Here is a 20767-nt window from a genome sequence, read left to right on the forward strand (position 1 = left end):
GTTTGCTTCTGCCCTGTTCAGATGGTCTTGCTGTTTTCTGGCTAAGGTCTGTTTAGGTATGTATTGGGTAATTGCTTTTTTTGGTGGTGGTGGTCTTTTTTTGTTGTTTTTGCTTTTCCCTTGGCTTTCCCAATTAAGGAGAAAAGATCCCCACTAAGCCACTCTGTGTGTGATTTTCCCTCCCTTCCCTTCCTCTCTCCCTCTAGACTGCAAGCTTGGTGTGGGCAGGGAATATGTCTATTGTTATAATGTACTCTCCCAAGCACTTAATACAGTGCATTGTACACAGTAAGTGCTCAATAAGTACAATTGAATGAATAAGTGAATATGATACCGATGACTTTAGTACTGGGTGGAGATACAGTGTAGTCATTGCGGGAGGTTTTGGGTTTTTTTTATGGTACTTAAGTGCTTAGTACTGTACTAAGCACCCGGGTAGATACAAACTAGTCAGGTTGGACAAAGTCCTTGTCCCACATGGGAGTCACAGCTTTAATCCCCATTTTACAGATTCTTTTTTGTAATCACAGAACACACTGTTCTCTCTGCCAGCTGTCTCACAATGCAGGCTGCAGGGAAGGCGGGGGCCCTGACAGAGAGTACAGGTGGGTCGTGCAGACCAACTCCACTGTTGGACCACTATGTGCTTTTAACTCAAGCAGCATTTCCTACTGACATTCCTTTGCCCTGGCAATCAGTGATGCTTGGGCAGATTCACCTGAATGGTATGGGGCAGAAAAAGGTACACTACTGAATATTCATGGACAAAGTATGTAAGAGATTCTTTGTCAAAAACGCACCCTCATGGGTGCATCCTCATCCTCAAACCAAAGGACAACTCTTTAATTGTTTTGTGCAGCTTGAATTTCATTCATGTGTTAGTGGAAGTTCAAGTCCAGGTTTGCTAGCTTGGATGCAAGTTCATGTACCTTTTTGGCAAGATAGATCACTTGATTTCTTTTTTTGTCGGGTTCCTCTTTGTTATAAATAAGTCCATTGTGTCTCAGCCTTTCTTTCGTCAAGGTTCCAGCTTAGTCCTTAATTGTTAAAAGCCTATTTTTCTGGCTTGTAGTTTTCCTTCCCCATCCCTCCCCAAGCCCAGCAGCTTTAAGGGACACCAGTAATCCCCCTCAGATGAGTTCTTTTATAGATGACCTCACTCCTTCCCACTCTGGGGGTTTGGTCACGCTAAGGGTTTAACAGCTTGAAAATGTTCTTATGAATACTGCTTACAGTCTAGTTTGTCTCTGTCCTGTTCCAATTTCCAGGATTCGTAAAAAATGATCTTCCATTATTTAGGATGGATGGATTTGTTCCCATGTATTGTCCAGAATGTATGTATTTTCCAAGATATTTGAGAATCTGGATACACATTCCATTTAGAAGGACTACTTGACTCCGCTCTCTCGTTGACCCCTCACATCCAAGCCGTCACCAAAACCTGCCGGTCTCACCTCCGCAACATTGCCAAGATCCATCCTTTCCTCTCCATCCAAACCGCTACCCTGCTCGTTCAAGCTCTTATCCTATCCCGTCTGGATTACTGTATCAGCCTCCTCTCCGATCTCCCATCCTCCTGTCTCTCCCCACTTCAATCCATACTTCATGCCGCTGCCCGGATCATCTTTGTCCAGAAACACTCTGGGCATGTTACTCCCCTCCTCGAAAGTCTCCAGTGGCTACCAACCAACCTACGCATCAGGCAAAAACTCCTCACCCTCGGCTTCAAGGCTGTCCATCACCTCGCTCCTCCTACCTCACCTCCCTTCTCTCCTTCTACAGCCCAGCCCGCACCCTCCGCTCCTCTGCCGCTAATCTCCTCACCGTGCCTCGTTCTTGCCTGTCCCGCTGTCGACCCCCGGCCCACATCATCCCCCTGGCCTGGAATGCCCTCCCTCCGCATATCTAGCTAGCTCTCTTCCTCCCTTCAAGGCCCTACTGAGAGCTCACCTCCTCCAGGAGGCCTTCCCAGGCTGAGCCCCCTCCTTCCTCTCCCCCTCTTCCCCTCCTCATCCCCCCACCTTACCTCCTTCCCCTCCCCACAGCACCTGTATATATGTATATATGTTTGTACATATTTATTACTCTATTTTATTTGTACATATTTATTCTAATTATTTTATTTTGTTAATATGTTTTGTTTTGTTCTCTGTCTCTCCCTTCTAGACTGTGAGCCCACTGTTGGGTAGGGACCGTCTCTATGTGTTGCCAACTTGTACTACCCAAGCGCTTAGTACATGCTCTGCACGCAGTAAATACGATTGAATGAATGAATGAATGATAACTTTATAGGAAATTGTAAGGAAAAAAACCCCCAAGAATTGTGGATATGAACTTCAGGTATTTCAACTTCCTTCGAGAAAGATTACCCTGCAGTTTCTGATATTTGTTATTGCCTAGGGAAGCCAACTTAATGTACTTGAGATAAAGTATGAATTTGCCAGTAAAGTTGTGTGTGTGTGTGTGTGTGTGTGTGTGTGTGTGTTCCAAGTGATTGTTTCATAGTACAGTTCTGTCTTTTGTCATGCATTGCTTCTGAAAGCTGCATATTGGAATCCAATAGACATGTCTTAACCCCATTTATTCATTCATTCATTCAGTCATATTTAGCGCTTACTGTGTGCAGAGCACTGTACTAAGAGGTTGGGAAGTACAAGTCGGCAACATATAGAGATGGTCCCTACCGTTTATCTAGTGTGTGTATGTGTGCGCGCACATGTGTAGGGACATTAGAGGGTTTCATGAGGGGCAAAGGGAGTTTAATCATCAGAACCTGAGGACTGTTTAATAAAGAGTTCTCTTAAGAGTGTTTCTTTTGGAGTAGAGAGGAATACTGTTTTATAATGATTTGGAGACAGCAGGTTGGGTAATGTTGAAAGACTCTTCAACGCTACTCACAGTTGCTTGTTCAAAGATTTGAATTAGTCTCATCCTTCTCTCCAAAATGCCAAATCATTCTTCTACTGTATAAGAAAGACGTCTCGGTGCGTAGATCAAGAACCTGCTTGTGGAACACCACTCCCATTCTTTCATCCCTCCTCATCTTGTTCCTGATGGGGTACAGGGTGCAACAAGTGTGTTAGGTCAGCACATTGTAAAGTGCATGTGTGCTCTTTGCCCATGTTGAGTAAACTACAGGCAGAACTGGTACTAGAGTCCAGGTCTTCTAACTTCCAGAACAGTGCTTGATCTATTGGACCTAAACATTAGATAAGTAGATGAACACCTTCTCCCTTGTGGAACTGACTGGTCCTCATTGAGCTTCCCTCGTCCATTTTTTGAAGGATGTGTAAACTCAGCCCTGCCCGATTCAAAAGGGAACTGAAATGTTGCTGTGAATGTAGTCAAAGTTTGCCCCACTCTATCTTAAGAACCCGACCTTAAAAACCATCTGAAGAATGGGGAGATTTGGCTGATTGCTTTCTGCGGTTAGCTCCTACGCCCTGTTAAAGACAGTGGAGCAAATATATGTTTATTCACCTTCCCAGTGTGCCAAAAAAGAGTTTACCAGCGAGGGGAGTGTGTGATCCATTTCCTTATTATCCTCATTGTATTTTTGAAAAGAAGATAAGGAGCAGAACATTTTAACTTTATTTTTACAAATGGGAAAGCAAGGCGCAGAAATGAAGTGATGGGGATAAATAAATGATGGGATTAAGGTAAATCGTTCATACTGTTATAGAAGAGCTTTGACAATTAAAATAATTATTTTTGTTATCTAGGTAGTTACATCAAGTGAAAACTTTAGATTATGTGCTTGCATCACACATGAGTGTTATGAAGAAAGCATGACAGTTAGAAGGCTGTAGTTTGAATAGGTTTTGATTTATTCTGAGAGCACAATAAAATATCACCGAGTGAAAAGAGCAAATCACTTAGCTGTTTGATGTGATTTTAATTTGTTTATTTCCTGAAGGGATGTATCTCTGATCCCGGTGGTGTAGTTGGTAAATTTAGAAACAGGAGCTATGTGATGCACTGAATTTGCCGGAAGGTTCTATGGAACCTTCATAGAAACTAAGAAGAACCCTTTAAAACACATGAGCAATGGAGAATTGGATGTAGGATAATAATAATAATAATAATAATAATAATAATAATAATAATAATTGTGGTGTTTAGGAGTTTACTATGTGCCAAGCACTGTTTTAAGCACTGGGGTAAATACAAGATCATCAGGTCAGTCACAGTCCCTGCCCCACATGGAGCCCACAGTATAAGAGGGAGAGAGAACAGGTATTTAATTCCCCGTATTTCAGAGGAAGAAACTGAAGCCCAGAGAAGTTTAGTGACTTGCCCAAGGTCAAACATCAGGCAAGAGGCAGAAGTGGGATTAGAACCCAGTTGCTATGAGTCCCAAGAGCAAATAAAATGTAAGCTTGGCTGTTGCAGAATACGCAGGTTGGGATATTCATGGACATCAGAAGGGTGGGGCCATGTGGGGAAAGGCTTAAAGGCCAGAATTCTCGTCAGGTGAAGCAAGAACATTGATCTATGTCAATTCCAGATAGATTCCAGTGATTGGAAGAATTAGCAAAGGATAATTAAAAATACTATGGGTGGGAGCAGAGAAAAAAAAAGATGTTTACAGCATAGAGGAGTAAAAGATTCAGTGAACCAGGGTGAAGCTTCTAGGTAGTTTCATTCATCAGAGAGTTTCACAGAGCACTTTGTGATTAAGAGTTAAGATTTGTGATCGTGGGTTCTAATTCTGGCTCCACCACTTGTCAGCTGTGTGATTTTGGGCAGGTCACTTAAGTTATCGGTGCCTCAGTTACCTCATCTGTAAAATGGGGACAAAGACTGTGAGCTGTACGTGGGACAACCTGATAATCCTGTATTTACCCCAGTGCTTACAACAGTGCTTGGCACATAGTAAGCACTTGACAAATACCATCATCATCATTATTTAACACTAAAAATTCTGTCAATACTCACAGAAGCACAAAGCCCCAAGTACATTAGCTAATACAATTTTGGAGAATAATTATTCTATCAGATTAAAAACTCTTTGAGGGCACATATAATGTGTGCTAATTCTACTGTACTCTCTAAAGTGCTTAGTACAGTGCTCTGCACAGAGATGCTCAAGAAATACTGTTGTTAGAGGGATAGATTGGAAAATCTCTTGGGCAGGGAACGTTCCTACCAACTCTGTATCCTACTCTCCAAAGTGCTTAGCTCAGTGCTCTGCACAGAGTAAGCGCTAAATAAATGTGATTGATTGGCATACTGATTGAGAGAGATGGTGCTGCTAAAATACTGAAAACCTTAGATCCTCAAGTAGGAATTAGAGCCTTTCTCTGTGTTGATCTGTCTGTTGGCATACCAACCAGATATAATCATAATTATGGTGTTTGTTAGGCATTTAATATGTGCCAGACACTGTTCTAAGTGCTGGGGTGGATACAAGCAAATCGGGTTGAACACAATCCCCGTCCTACTTGGGGCTCATAGTTTCAGTCCTCATTTTACAGATGAGGTAACTGAGGCACAGAGAAGTGAAATGACTTGCCCAAGGTCACACAGCAGACAGGTGGCAGAGCAGGGATTAGCACTCGTAACCTTCAGGCTCCCAGGCCAGTGCTCTATCTGTTATGCTATGCTGCTTCTCTAGCTGCTCCATGCTGCTTCTATGCCATAGAGAAGTGGAAGATTTATTGAACTAGAGTGAAGCTTTTAGGCTGTTTCATTCACCGGAGAGTTCTAAAGAGCACTTTGTGATGAAGATGTAACACTAAAAATTCCGTCAATACTCACAGAAGCTACTCCTCCTTTATATAATGTTCTATAAAAAGGTCCCTAAGTTTAGAAGTGTGGTCAAGCCAGAAGTTCCTCAGGGCACACGCAGATTTTGGGCCACAGTTCAAGGCTTAGACATCTGTTTTTAGTCGTAGTGAAAACGAGGGGTTTCTTCAGGCCTGCATACTGAGTCCCAGTCATCCGATCTCGTCGGCCACAGGGGCCTAAATTGTCGGGCTGCCTGACAGCAGGTGAGGCAATAGGAACAGCTTCGGGAACGGCTGGTAGGAAGGAAAGGCAACGTGAATTTTTGTGTGGAGGAAGAGAAGGAGATGAATTGGGAAAGAATTACAAAAAAGGGGGAGGTGGAATGTGGAGTCTTGGGGTGTTGCAGGGAGGGGATAGGATCTGGGATACTTTTGCGTAGCACATAGTACGGCACTGTGCACGCAGTAAGCACTTGTGTTTGTACTCCATATGCATTTTGGTATTCATCCCATCTCCAGCCCCACAGCACTTGTGTATTCATTCATTCAGTCAGTCATTCAGTCATATTTATTGAGCGCTTACTGTGTGCAGAGCACTGTACTAAGCACTTGAGAAGTACAAGTTGGCAACATATAGAGATGGTCCCTACCCAACAGCTGGCTCACAGTGTATGTACTGAAATACTACCCCTTTTCCTCTAACAGTATTTTAGCGTGGCATAAGAGCATGGGCTCGAAAGTCAGAGGACCTGGGTTCTAACTGCAGCTCCGCCAACTTGTCTTCTGGGAGACCTTGGGCAAATCATTTTAATTTTTCTGTGCCTCAGTTACTTCATATGTAAAATGGGGATTAAGACTATAAGCCCTATGTGGGGCAGGCACTGTTTTCAACCTGATTATCTTGCGTCTACCCCAGTGTTTAGTACAGTGCCTGACATATAGTCAGCCCTTAAATGCCATAAAAAAAAGAAACAAAACAAGTGTCACGCCAAATGCCGACAGGGCGTGCTATGTCTAGGTAGGGTCTGATTCAGTAACATCTTTTGCATGCTGTGAGACCAGTTTTAAAAATAAATAAGAAAACATTCAAGTATGAAGCATTCAGTGGCAACAAAAGGCCGTTCACATGAATGGAAAGAATGTTAAATGGATTTTGCAGAGGTGAGTGTTCTTTTAAGGAAATTGGCTGGATTCTACCCCCACCTAACCCAAGTTAGGTTGTGAAATCTTAAATTGATTGAAATTAGAGAGTTGTTGTTGCAGCAACATATTTTAGAAAGCATATGTAATGCAGAACCAAATTTTATAATAAAAATTTGGCAGTTTAGGAAATTTAGCATAGATACAGCTAGGGGGAATGGAATGGGGAGTATATTTTTCTTAAAAATATATTGCAGTTTGTATTATGGGCAAGAAGTACACTTATTTAGCTCTAATGAAAACGAGGGGTTTCTTCAGGCCTGCATACTGAGTCCCAGCCATCCGTTCCACATCGGCCACAGGGACCTAAATTGTCGGGCTGCCTGACAGCAGGTGAGAGGCAATAGGAACAGCTTCGAGAATGGCTGGTAGGAAGGAAAGGCAACGTGAATTTTTGTGTGGAGAAAGAGAAGGAGATGAATTGGGAAAGAATTACAAACAGTGGGGAGGTGGAATGTGGAGTCTTGGGTATGAGGTAATTGCAATAAGTTATATTTTATCAGACGAAGACACAGCCTCTCTTTCTCCCATCCTCTTCACTTATTGAAAAAAGACATGCCGGATGGAGAATAATGATATTTATATGTAACGTTAAGGCCAGAGAAACCACTGTTACCCAGAGGTACTTGGAATATGCCTAGTGTCATCATTTTTAATCGGCAGTACACGAGGGCAGGGATTGCCTGTACTGAAGCGATGGCAACGTGCTGCATTCCTTTCTGCCTGCAGTATCCAGTGGGGAGGAAATGTAGCAACGAGCCAGAATCTCATTCTGACTCATCATAGCCCAGTAGCCTCACTGAAGGGCTGTGGAAAATCCCAACATAGCAATCCCAATCCCAAACTGCTCTGGAAGTTTGGGTTAGGCCTGGACCTCCCCAGAGAGCCTGTGTGGGGCTGGGTCTGTTCCAGAATGACCTGACTTTTCTAAAAGGCCCAGAGAGAGACCTCACCGGAATTGGGTAGGGAATGTATCTGTTTATTGTCAAATTGTACTCTCCCAAGTGCTTAGTACAGAGCTCTGCACACAGTAGTCGCTAATGCAAAAAAAACCCCAGAACAGTTATGGAATGACTGTAAGGAGATGTGCTTTTTCTTCTAGAGTCCATCGGGTCATGCTTCACCATGAGATTATTTGGATTGTAAATCCCGGGGTATTAACATGTTTTGTTTCTGTGGGCCTCATTCTTCCTTTCGTACTTCTCCTGTCAGGTGCCCCATCATCTACCACACTAGCCTCTCTCCCAGACCCCCTCCGTTTTATCCCATCCACACCCACCTTCATCTCCCAGCTCACCCCTCAAAGTCCTCGCTGTCGGCTTTAAAGCGCTCAATCCCCTTGTCCCCCTCCTATCTCACCTTGTTACTCTCCTGCAACAACCCAGCCCACACACTGCATTTTTCTACCGCCAACCAACGCACTGTACCTCCGTCTCGTCTCTGTCACCACCAGCCTCTTGCCCACATCCTGCTTCTGGCCTGAAACGCCCATCCTTTTCTTTTCCAACAATTACTCTTCCCCCTGCTTCAGAGCCATAGTGAGGGCACATTTCCAAGTGGTCTTCTCTGAGTAGGCCTTCCTTTCCTCTTCTCCCACTCCCTTCTTCATCACCCTGACCTGCTCCCCTTTATTCACCCGCAGTCACAGCCCCATACTCTTAATTAATTTATTCATTTATTTTTATGTTCTGTTGTCTGTCTCCCCCCCCTTGTAGACTGAGCCCATTGTTAGGTAAGGACCGTCTCTATATGTTGCCGACTTGTACTTCCCAAGAGCTTAGTACAGTGCTTTGCACACAGTAAGCGCTCAATAAATACGATTGAATGAAGTGAATGAATAAATATGATTTAATGAATGAATGAATGAACCTCTGGATTGTCTCAAGAACCTTGGGAATTTTGCAGCTCCACATTGGATCTGGCCATCTGCAAACCGTCTTAGCCACGAGTGAGCCACCACCTCCCCACCCCTGCCGTCATGCCCATTTTTTTTTTAATGGTATTTGTCAGTAATAATAATACTTGTGGCATTTATTAAGTGCTTACTGTGTGCCAAGCACTGTACTAATCATTAGGGTGGATGCAAGCAAATCAGTTTGGACACAGTCCCTGTCCCACCTGGGGCTCACAGTCTCCATCCCCATTTTACAGAAGAGGTAACTGAGTCACAGGGAAGTTAAGTGACTTGTCCAAGGCCACACAACGGACAAATGGTGGAGCCGGGATTAGAACTCTTGACCTCAGTCAATCGTATTTATTGAGTGACTACTGTTTGGAGAACACTATACTCTGCCCACAGTGAGCTCGCAATCTAGTCTACAGTCTAAGTGCTACACTATATGCCGAACACTGTTCTAAGTGCTGGGGAAGGTACGAGTTAATTAAGTTGGACACAGTCCCTGCCCTGCATGGGGCACGCAGGAGGGAGAACAGGAGAACTGAGGCAGGAGAAGTTAAATGACTTGCCCGTGGTCACAAAGCAAACATCCAGCAGAGCCAGGATTAGAACCCAGGTCCTCTGAGTCCCAGGTCCGTGCTCTTTCCATTAGGTGGGCCATGCTGTTTCTCATGAACTGCTGGGGGAGACTCCTGTTTCATACCAATAAGTCGGATGCTCTGGCAGACCGTGTTCCTGCCGTTTTTTGGTAGTTTTCGCAGCCAGATCTGGGTCCCCTGACTTGCTGGCACAACAGATTTGACTATTGTAGAGGATCCTCTTTCTTTCCCACCTGCATATTCTCTTCCAGCGCTTAGTGCAGTGCTGTTCATACGGTAATCACTTAATAGCAACTACCACTGCTACTATTAATATTGCTATTGCTACTACTATTTTTACTACTACCATGACCCCAGTGTAGTTATTGTGTTCTGGAGCCACATGGAGTCATGCGAATGAGGACACTTGGTAGACATATTTCTTTTCGTCCAAAAGTAATATTCTAGTGTTTTCAGAATGATGCCTTTTCAATATTGTTTGCTCTTTTTTAACCTCAAAATACATTAGGGCATAAACATATATAATTTGAGTGTTAACCTTAGTCTAACAACCCAACTATTTTAGCCTCGTGTCCAACTACCTAAAATGCTAAGAAGGATATTACATATTCACGTTGTACTCTGAAAAGAGGAATAAACTTTGTGCATTGCCGCTTTATCTGTGTCAGTTATAATGTGGTCATGGTAGCTGGAAAGTATCTTCAATAATGTCAATTCAGTGATATTTTTGTCAAGTTATTTGTTTGGCCCTTTCCTCTTTTTTTTTTAAATTCCGTAAAATGTGAGCATTAGTCATTATTTAGCACCAGTTTGGGTAGGCGTTACTAATTTGCTGTAGTGTTAAGTAAATAGTTGAGAATTTTTCCGTGTCTGTGAAAAATTTGCTACTTAGTGTGAGACAGTGTATTGATAGATTATATTCTTAGTATAATTTATAAATTTAAGAAAACATGAGGGTAACTTACTGAACTATGAAAACATGTAACTAACCTTACAGTGAGGTTTATTTCATATATAATGGCAATGTATTTTGAAAAAAGAATCCTGTTATTATGTGGAGTCTGAACCCCCTATTATAGCAACTGATTTGTGTTTACCTAAGTGAACCTGTTGCTAAAATAGTAATGAGTAAGGTTGTAATGTAAGTATAGTCATCACCCTTGCTCAGCAAGTAATCAGAGCATTATGTATGCATGTTGTTCAGTCTTCTGTTGGAAGGTGGAAGTAATGCTGTGTCCGTCTCTCTCTTGTACAGCCTAAAATGACTAACGTGTGATTGCAGTGGAATAAATGGCGTCCAAAGTAACAGATGCTATAGTCTGGTATCAAAAAAAGGTAAGCCAAATAGCTATAGTAAATACTGAAAAAGGAAGAAAAACCCCAGAAAGCTTTGAAATTAAAAAAAACTTCGTTTATCCTTTGTTAGTTTTTTTTTCCCATTGCTTTCTGAGAGGGTTTTAATTTTTATTGTATTTTGGTTTATTTTCTGAAGTAATTTTAAAAAGTCAATTTCAAAATATACTTTTAACTGCTGAGTTCAATTTCATTTCCTGTGGGTTGATTGTACTTCTGAGAAGCCGAAAGTTGTGTTCCCCCACTGTGTTCTAACCCCTAAGCTCCTAAACTTTTTTTTGGTTTAATCTCTGTCGGCCGTAGTATATTCAGCACAAGAGTAGTATTCTCTAGGTGGTTTGTTTCTCTAGCTAGTACAACCAATGTAGTTAAGAGAGCCCAGAAAAAAGTTATCTTTGCATAAATCCTAAATTAATCGCTATCCCTTGCAAATCCATAAAGAACTTCTTTCATTCTTCTTAACTTGGAAGTTGTTAGTTAATTCTTTTAGGTAAAATCAACATACAGGAGACTTACTCAAGACCACCACTGAAATATGAAAATGTTGATGCTGATGAATTAGAAATTCTTAGCTTCCCTTCATATCTTTTTTTTTTAATACAGTTTTGCAGGAGGTAATCCTTTTGGTTAATGGAGAGTATGTCGAAGATACCCAAATGATCTATTATGAAAAGTGAATAGAATGTTAACTTTTGACATAGGTTTCTCCAATTTTAAGTGGAGTTCTTAAGTTCAGAACTGCTCTAATGTACTGATGTTTGTGATGCTCTATGTAAATCTTGAATCCATGAAATAGAAAGCAAAGACCTTTCATGTAAGAAGATAATCTAATGGTCAAAAAGTTTCTGAAGAACAATTGTTTTTTCAAAATTGTTTAGTTGGAGTTTGAAAGCAAATGGTGATTTAAAAGCTCTTTTAAAGGTGAGGGAAACCCACAAGATAGTCATTCCAAATTTTTCTGACTCTCTTTTTGAGCCATTTAGTTCCATAGTATGTTATCATAGGTGTGTCTGGTTTCATAGCATCTGTGAGCATTGCAATGCTGACCTTAAGCAAATAATGTATTGCTTTCCAAGTCCTTTTCTCGTAATTTCACCAATATTTTGTTACTCGACAATAGAAATCATCTTAGAAATAATCATTAATTAAAACTTTGTGTTAGTGATTTTCCTTGGTCAGTTTGAGTAAGGTAACTGCAGATCTGCTTGTTACAGTAGTATGGAAAATTCAGTTCTTCAAGGAGGAGAGTTAGGTTGAATCGTGGACTGATAAGGAAAGGAAGTGTCTTCCATGAATTAGGAGTTAGAACATGGGTTGTTTAAAGCTGATCTGTTTTTATTTTATGCTTATTACTGGTGTTTATCAGGCAGCCACTCTTTTAAACATTGGCTTAACTAATGTTACTACTGCTACTACTACTACTACTACTACTACTACTACTACTATTATTTGTTAAGCAATTATTATGTGCCAAGCACTCTTCTAAGTACTGGGACAGATACAAGGTAATCAGGTTGTTCCACGTGGGGCTCACAGTCTTAATCCCCCATTTTACAGATGAGGTAAGTGAAGAAGTGAAGTGACTTGCCCAAAGTCACACATCAGGCAAGTGGTGGAGCCGGGTTTAGAACCCACATCCTCTGACCCCCAAGCCTGTGCTCTTTCCACTAAGGTACGCTGCTTCGGAGTAGGTATTGCATATCAAAATTCTAATCTAAGTTGTGGGTCATGTTTTTGGTAGTAAATATCCAAAAAGAGAAAGGTTTTTTTTATTTAAAATAGAGATTTTTTTTTAGCAGAGCTGATATCTAGTATTTATGTAGGTGAACAAAAGAAATGACAACCTTGTTTTTTATATGATGAGAATTTAATGGAAATTATTTCCATTTATAAATTTGGACTGTATGCATTTTAAAATATTTCAGCCACAGTAAAAATATATTTGGTGTGATTTTTGAGGATGCTATTTTTTTCATAGAAAAAAAGGGAGAATGGCATGATTACAAATAAACAAGATGCAGCTTGGAAAAAAGGAACTAAAATTGCTATTTTCAGATCCCTTAACATAGGCAGAAGCTGTCTTTGAATGGCATTGGCTATACTCCACATATATTAGAGCAAAGAAATCTCAAAAATGAAGCAGTTAGTGCCCAGCTTAATGATAATAAAAATGGTAATAATAATAGTATTTGTTAATGGCTTACTATATGCCAAGCATAGTTCAAGGAAGATAGAAAGACAGAAATAAGAGCCACTGGTAGTCTGAGGAAGGTGAGAGAGCAAGATATAAAACCACTCACCTATCTCCGCAGGGCTCAAATTGGTGAGAATTCAGGTGAAATTTCCATCTAAATCTTTGCAAGTGAGGAACTCACTCTGAAGCATGAGATTAACTATTTAATATGCAGACCAACCAATTTAGTTGGTGTCTAAATTATTCTGTCTACCAAAAAAAACTTGCTGTAGGGTTTCACAATTTCACAATTCACAATTTCAGTCTCCTAGCCACCCCCGCCCCCGTGCTGTCCAATCCAGTTCTGTTTTATTGAAGTGTAAATGAGTGTATGAGAGAATCAGATTTTACATCAGCGGTAATAATGATTATTATGGTATTTTTTAAGCATTTGCTGTGGGCTAGCAAACCACTGTTCTAAGCACTTGGGAAGATTACTGGATAATCAGGTTGGATACAATCCCTATCCTACAAGGGGCTTACCATCTAATTAGGAGGAAATAGTTAAGTGACTTGCCCCAGGTCACACAGCAGACCAGTGGTGGGCCAGAATTAGAACTCAGGTCCTCCAACTCCCAGGCCCATGCTCTTTCCACTAGGTCACCCTGCTTCCCAAGCCCCTAATAGGGCACCCCTCATTCCCAGATAAATGGAACAGGAATGAGTGAAGATCAGTACAGTGCTCTGCACACAGTAAGCGCTCAATAAATACGATTGATTGATCAGTCAGTCAGTCGAGCAATCATTCAGTCATGGCCAAAAGCTTTTTTTTTTCAGCACGTACTGTGTGGAACTCCATACTAATTGTTGGGAGAACACAATAGAATTAGTAGACATAATCCCTACCCCAACGTGTTTATAATCTATCGGGGGAGACAGACATTAAAATTCTGAGGGGCATTAAAGGTTTTAGACAAAAAGAGAACTTCAGCTTCATCATTCTGCTTTGAATACATTTAAAAGCATGAAATATGCAACAGACTGTTTTCCATAAATTGTGTCACGCACTAATGGTATTCATATTTTTGATGCCTAGAGTTTCTTTATGTGCTTGTTAAGGACTATGCTACATGAAGCAGCTTAGAATTGATAACTAAATTTTAACAATCTCACATTGTTTATTGAACTGAGACTGCAAATGTGTGTTCCATTTCTGCATTATTGATAAACATGTCATATTTCCCTTCAGGGAAGAAAAGCTCATGTAAATGAAACACTGTTTTTTTTTAAGATTTTGGTTTTAGAGAATGGTCAAACCTACTTGGATGTAAATTATAAATATCTCTTAAAAATTGATAATTTCCGTTGGAATCGCAAGACTGTGGGTATTGTGATTCATTTTGATAACATTGTGACATTTGTTTAAGGTGAACAGTGATGATGGGGAGGGGTTGACATTTAAACAGCTTTTTTAAAAGATGGAGTTATGTGGAATAAGTTGTTATGTAGCATTAGGGCTGTTTTTATATTGTCCCCCCTTCACAATCCTTCCACTTCAGGTTTTTCTAAATACACCATACTCTGCAGAAGCAGTGTGGCCTAATGGGAAGGGCAGGAACCTGGGGATCAGAGGACCTGGATTCTCTCAGCCTTTCCACCTATGTTATGTTACCTTGGGCAAGTCACTTATCTTAAGTGACTTACAGCTTCCTCATCTGTAAAATGGAGATTAAATCCTCCTCCTTGACCACCTGAGAGCCCCCTGAGGCATCTCTGTGAGGCCAAGTTCATACCTCAGAGGCCCCAGACCCCCATTCAGCTCCTGTTCACACCAAGAAAAGACCAGCCGGATTGTGCCAGGCCGAACCCTAGCCCAGGCCGGTCCCACTTTGTGCCACGAGGACCCCAGCCCACAATCAGCTTCCACTCGTGCCCCAGAAATTCCATCCTCTGCAGCATCCAACTAGAAAGAAGCAAGATGAACTTGGCTCATCCTGTGATTCTTCTTCAAGTCGAAGAGCAGGGTGGGCTAGTTCTGCTACCCCTCCTGCATGAAATGGTTGGGGAGGCCTGTTGGGGCAAAGATCATCCCAAGGAAGTAGGCTTCAGAGATGGGCAGAGTGGCGCAGTTGTCAAGTGGGATGTGAAAATTAGCTGGAGGAAGGGATTTGGCAGGGAAGATGAGCAGCATGGCTCAGTGGAAAGAGCACGGGCTTCGGAGTCAGAGGTCATGGGTTCAAATCCCACCTCTGCCACCTGTCAGCTGTGTGACTTTGGGCAAGTCATTTAGCTTGTCTGAGCCTCAGTTCCCTCATCTGTAAAATGGGGATTAAGACTGTGAGCCCCCATGGGACAACCTCATCACCTTGTAACCTCCCCAGCGCTTAGAACAGTGCTTTGCACATAGCGCTTAATAAATGCTATTATTATTATTATTATTATTATGAGGAATTCAGTTTTGGACTGTTGAACTTGAGGAGTCAGCGTGACTTTAATTCTGTCTGTGCTTTACAGCCTGTTCGTTACTAAGTTCATTCATTCATTCAATTGTATTTATTGAGCATTTCCCCCTCTCCCCCTCGTCCCCCTCTCCATCCCCCATCTTACCTCCTTCCCTTCCCCACAGCACCTGTATATATGTATATATGTTTGTATATATTTATTACTCTATTTATTTATTTATTTATTTATCTTGTACATATTTATTCTATTTATTTTATTTTGTAGTATGTTTGGTTTTGTTCTCTGTCTCCCCCTTCTAGACTGTGAGCCCGCTGTTGGGTAGGGACTGTCTCTATGTATTGCCGACTTGTACTTCCCAAGCGCTTAGTACAATGCTCTGCACACAGTAAGCGCTCAATAAATACGATTGATTGATTTATTGATTGTTTGAGCATTTACTATGTACAGAGCACTGTACTAAGCATTTGGAAAGTACAATTCAACAAGAGAGACAATCCTTGCCCTCACCGGGCCTACAGCCTAGAAGGGGGAAGACCAATATCAAAACAAGTAAATTGAAACCCTTAGGGACAGGGACTGACTCAGAATTGATCTTTCTTCTACACTAGCACTCAGTGCAGTGCATGACACCTAGCAGGTGCTTAATATTACATTTCCTTGTATAATAGCTCCACTTTTGGACATAATTCTTGCCAGGCTCAAACAGAGGGCCTAATAGGTGGGAAAAAGTCTAGCAGCAAAAGGAGCAGGAAAAAGGAGGTGAAGAAAGAAAATGAGAGGAGAAAGAAGAGGAAGTTAAGAGGGCACTTGATATTGCTTCTCTTTTACTGCACTTTTCCAAGTGCTGCACACAGAAGGTACACAGTGAATTAAATCCCTCTTACCCCTGCTGTGTTTTGACCCTTCTGTTCTTCCTGCGCTGTCCCCTGGCCGTCTTAATGAAAACTCCCACCTACTTTGTCTTACTCTCACTCTTCTGCTCCTTGTCCTCCTCCTCCTCCCCCTGCCCATGGCTATTTCTGGTTACATTTATGTGGTCCAAAAAATAATCTCGTATCTCCTCAACAATCAGGGTGAGGCAATGCTCTGGAGGCAATGCTTCTCAACCCCCAGCTTCCCCCAAACACGCTTGTTGAAAGGAAGAGGAGTTCAGTGGTGGCAGATCCATTTGGAGTTGGCTGGTAGTTTTCCAAATACCGCAGTAGTTCCGCGTTTGATTTAAGGTATCTGTGTCAGGTAATACATGGTAAATGATGAGCTTAATTATGACCACTGGAAGAATAGGAAGGGCGTATGCCACATATCCATTATCTGCCATTAGGAACAACTAGATTCCAACTCCATACAAGGATTTCTGTTTGGCTGAGGAAAAAAAAAAATAAGCCAGAGGCAAAATTAAGGTGGTGATGGCTTGGTGGAACTTAAATTGATGGTTCTTCATTTTATTTCATTCAGGCTTCTTCTATAAGGTTAGTATTATTTCCAAATCCAAGTTCATAGCTTCCTATTTAGATAATAAAATAGACATTGTCACCGTTGAACTGTTGAAGCCTTATTTGAATAGCTTCGAGCCACCTTTAGTGAGTAAGCTACTTGTAACATTTTGGGAATGGAAAAAGTATTTTGAGAAAAGCTGGAAACTATTCTCTAACCTGTTTCTTTCCATGGTGAATGAGTTTAAAATAGGGCTATATTTGTTGAGGGTTTATATACTTGCCAATTATCCTCCAAATGTCATGCAGTTTAAATATAAATACAGTGACAAGCATCCTGGTGGTGGAATTAGGTGGTAGGTTGCTATTGGCAGGTTAAAATTAACCTTTGTAGTTATGTAAGTATGAGCACCAAGGAGTCAACTTTTTTACTAGTTTGCCTCTTCATATAGACTCACAAGTACACAGTGAACGCTTTGAAATGCTGTTAAGCAGGATGTTAAATTAGCATGTGTTACACCGCCTTATTACATGAGCTTTTGCATGAGCAGATGACTGCTGTTGTATTATTTCATTCTCCAAAATGGATTCAGAGACAAAAATGCTAAGAACAGATGCAACTTTAAAGGAATCGGAGTTACTCAGATAATTTCATTGACATTTTATTTGCAGGTACTACTCTCTAAATCACTAGGCAACCTTTGCCGAACCCTAGGATGGTTTTAATTTTGGCAATACATTTTATTTTGCCTCATGTTTTCTTTTCCCTCATATTTATATCCTAGTTTATGAGCTATCAAGCCAGTTAAGGTAGTAGGTTGTCAATGCCTCCTGTTTTTTAGGGAACCAGTCTTATTTAATGAGCACTTACTATCATCATCATCAATCGTATTTATTGAGCGCTTACTATGTGCAGAGCACTGTACTAAGCGCTTGGGAAGTACAAATTGGCAACATATACAGTCCCTACCCAACAGTGGGCTCACAGTCTAAAATGGGCTCACAGTCTAAAAACTTACTATCTGCAGAGCAGTGTACTAGGTGCTTGGGTGATGCGATGTCCTTAGAGGAAAGAGCATGGTCCTGGGAGTCCAGAGTCCTGGGTTTTAATCCTGGCTTCACTACTAGCTTGCTTTGTTACCTTGGGCATGATATTGAACTTCAATGTGCCTCTGTTTCCTCATCTGTAAAAGGGAGATTCACTATCATTTCTCCCTCCTACTTTAGAGTGTGAGCCCCATGTATGACAGGGACTGTGTTTGACCTGATTATCTTGTGTCTGATCCAGTGCTTAGTACAGTACTTGGCATATAATAAGCACTCAACAAATGCCGCCATTATTATTAGTATTACAATGCACTAGAGTTGATAGATCCCTGTCCACAAGTATCTTATAGTCTAGAGGGGGAGACAGGCATTAAAACAGATTACAGATAGGAGTAATTGGCAGAGTGCATGTGTGTGTGTGTGTGTAAGTGTGTATGTATCTCCCCATCATTGATATTTATTGAGTGCCTATTATGCACAGAGCTACTCAGTCATATTTATTGAGTGCTTACCGGGTGCAGAACAGTATACTAAGCACTTGAGAGAGTACGATATGAGAGAAACATCTCCTGCCCACAGCGAGCTAGCACTGTACTGAGCGCTTGGGAGAGTACAGTACCAGAGTTACCAGTCACGTTCCCTGCCCAAAACGAGTTTACAACATGTACAAGTGCTGCGGGGGTGAGGTGAATATCAAATGCTTGAGGCGAATAGACCCAAGTACACAGGTGACACGGAAAAGAGGGTGAATAGGAGCGAGGACTTAGGGCAGTCCTTGGAGGAGATATGAGAATGGTGTAGTGGAGGGAGTCAGAAGGTCATGGGTTCTAATTCCGGCTCTGCCACTTGTCTGCTGGGTGACCTTGGGCAAGCCACTTCACTTCTCTGTGCCCAGTAACCCCATCTGTAGAATGGGAATCGAGACTGTGAGCCCCACATGGGACAGGGACTGCGTCCAACCCGATTTGCCCAGCGTGACACATAGTGAGTGCTTAACCAATACCACAATTATTATTATTGTAGTAGGGCTTTGGAGGTGGGGACAGTGGTGACCTGTTAGATATAAAGGGGGAGGGAGTTCCAGGCCAGAGGGAGGATGTGGGCAAGGAGTCGGCCTTGAGGCAGACTTAGTAGAGCAGACCAGAAGGACTTGGGTGAAGGCAAAGTTAATAAAGTGGCGACTCCTGTAACATGATTGGTGAGAAGGCAAGTTTGATGCCATCGCTGCCTTAAGCAGTTGGTCAGAAAGCAGTTCAGACTTTAGCGGTTCTTCATTCAGTCCTATTTATTGAGCCGTTACTGTGTGCAGAGTGCTGTACTAAGCACTTGGGAGAGTACAATATAACGATAAACAGACACATTCCCTGCCCGGAATGAGTTTACAGTTTAGAGGGGCTTACTTTTGGGGCTGCTGTATTTGATAACTCTTTTTCTCTTGCTGCAGGCAGCTTTCCTTTTATTCATCAGGACATTTAAGGGAGGACAAAGAGGTGGGCGGAGCTGCTTTGAGTATATAATGTTCTTGTTGCAAGGTGATGCTACCTGTGGTTATAATTTTATCCCCATGGGCCAGTGAGGCTTAAAAGGCAAATGAGGAACTGATAATCAGATCTAGGCAATATGTATCTAGTGAAAGATGCAAATGGTGCTCCTTTTTGCCTTCTGATGTCATAAGCACTTACATACATTACTGTAGTTTATTTATAATAATAATAATAATGGCATTTATTAAGGGCTTACTGTGTGCCAGGCCCTGTTCTAAGCACTGGGGAGGTTACAAGGTGATCAGGTTGTCCCACTGGGGGCTCACAGTCTTAATCCCCATTTTACAGATGAGGTAACTGAGGCACAGAAGTGAAGTGACATGCCCAAAGTCACACAGCTGACAATTGGCAGAGCCGGGATTTGAACTCATGACCTCTGACTCCAAAGCCCGGGCTCCCTCCACTGAGCCACGCTGCTTCTCCATTATTACTTATTAAGTGCTTACTATGTGTCAATTACTGTTATAACACTGGGGCAGACAATTTAATCAGGTTAGACCCAGTCCCTGTCCCAGAGAAATCTTAATCCCCATTTTACAGATGTGGTGACTGAGGCCCGGAGAAGTGACTTGTCTAAGGCCACCCAGCAGACGTGTGGCGGAGCCGGAATTAGAACCCAGGTCCTCCCGACTCCCAGCAACCCCTGTTTGAAGGACCGGATAATATCTGTCTCCCCGCTCCAGACTGTAAGCCCCTGGTAAGCAGGGATAGTGTCTACCAACTCTGTTGTACTATCCCAAGCAGTTAGTACAGTACTCTGCAACTGTTAAATACCCGGTAGATATCATTGATTAATTTATTTTAGAGTCTTCCTCTTATGATCTTTGGGCACTTATGGTAGTAATAATAATAATAATAACAATAGTGGCATTCAAGTGCTCACGATTTGCCAGCCACTGTACTAAGCACTGGATGGATACAAGGAAATCAGGTTAGACACAGTCCCTATGCCACGTGGGGTTCAGTGACACAGCAGAAAAGTGGCAGAGTTGGGATTAGAACCCATGACCTTTCGACTCCCAGGCCTGTGCTTTAGCCATTACATGAGGTTGTTTCTCTTGTATGGTGCGTGGGACACTACTAAACAGTTGGGTGAAGACAACAGAAACAAAATCTATGTTCCCTGCCTTCAAGGAGTTTGCGGTTTTGTGGGGAAATGAGACATTACTTCAGAAGGGACAAAGGAGAATACACTGCTTGGAGACAAGTTGGGGAACTTGTTGAAAGAAAGCATTTCCCATATAATGTATGGTGATATGCTTATTAAAGGTAATTAGAGGTTGCAGTCTTAGATCTTTCTAGTTCTGTTTTAGGTTTCTAAATCATTTG

General features: G+C 41.9%; 1 protein-coding gene across 3 annotated transcripts in view; it reads left to right on the plus strand.

The window, feature by feature from the left end:
* PHTF2 (putative homeodomain transcription factor 2) overlaps positions 1-20767 on the plus strand; it is a 120178-nt gene that overhangs the window by 26916 nt on the left and 72495 nt on the right. For all 3 annotated transcript variants that reach the window (XM_038741263.1, XM_038741261.1, XM_038741264.1), the window contains exon 2: positions 10681-10760. In XM_038741263.1, coding sequence (XP_038597191.1) covers positions 10716-10760 — 45 coding nt within the window. In that variant the 5' untranslated portion in view covers positions 10681-10715. The remainder of the gene's footprint in view (positions 1-10680; positions 10761-20767) is intronic.

The sequence above is a fragment of the Tachyglossus aculeatus genome (genome assembly GCF_015852505.1).
Source record: "Tachyglossus aculeatus isolate mTacAcu1 chromosome 12 unlocalized genomic scaffold, mTacAcu1.pri SUPER_6_unloc_1, whole genome shotgun sequence".
In the NCBI taxonomy this organism is placed as follows: domain Eukaryota; kingdom Metazoa; phylum Chordata; class Mammalia; order Monotremata; family Tachyglossidae; genus Tachyglossus; species Tachyglossus aculeatus.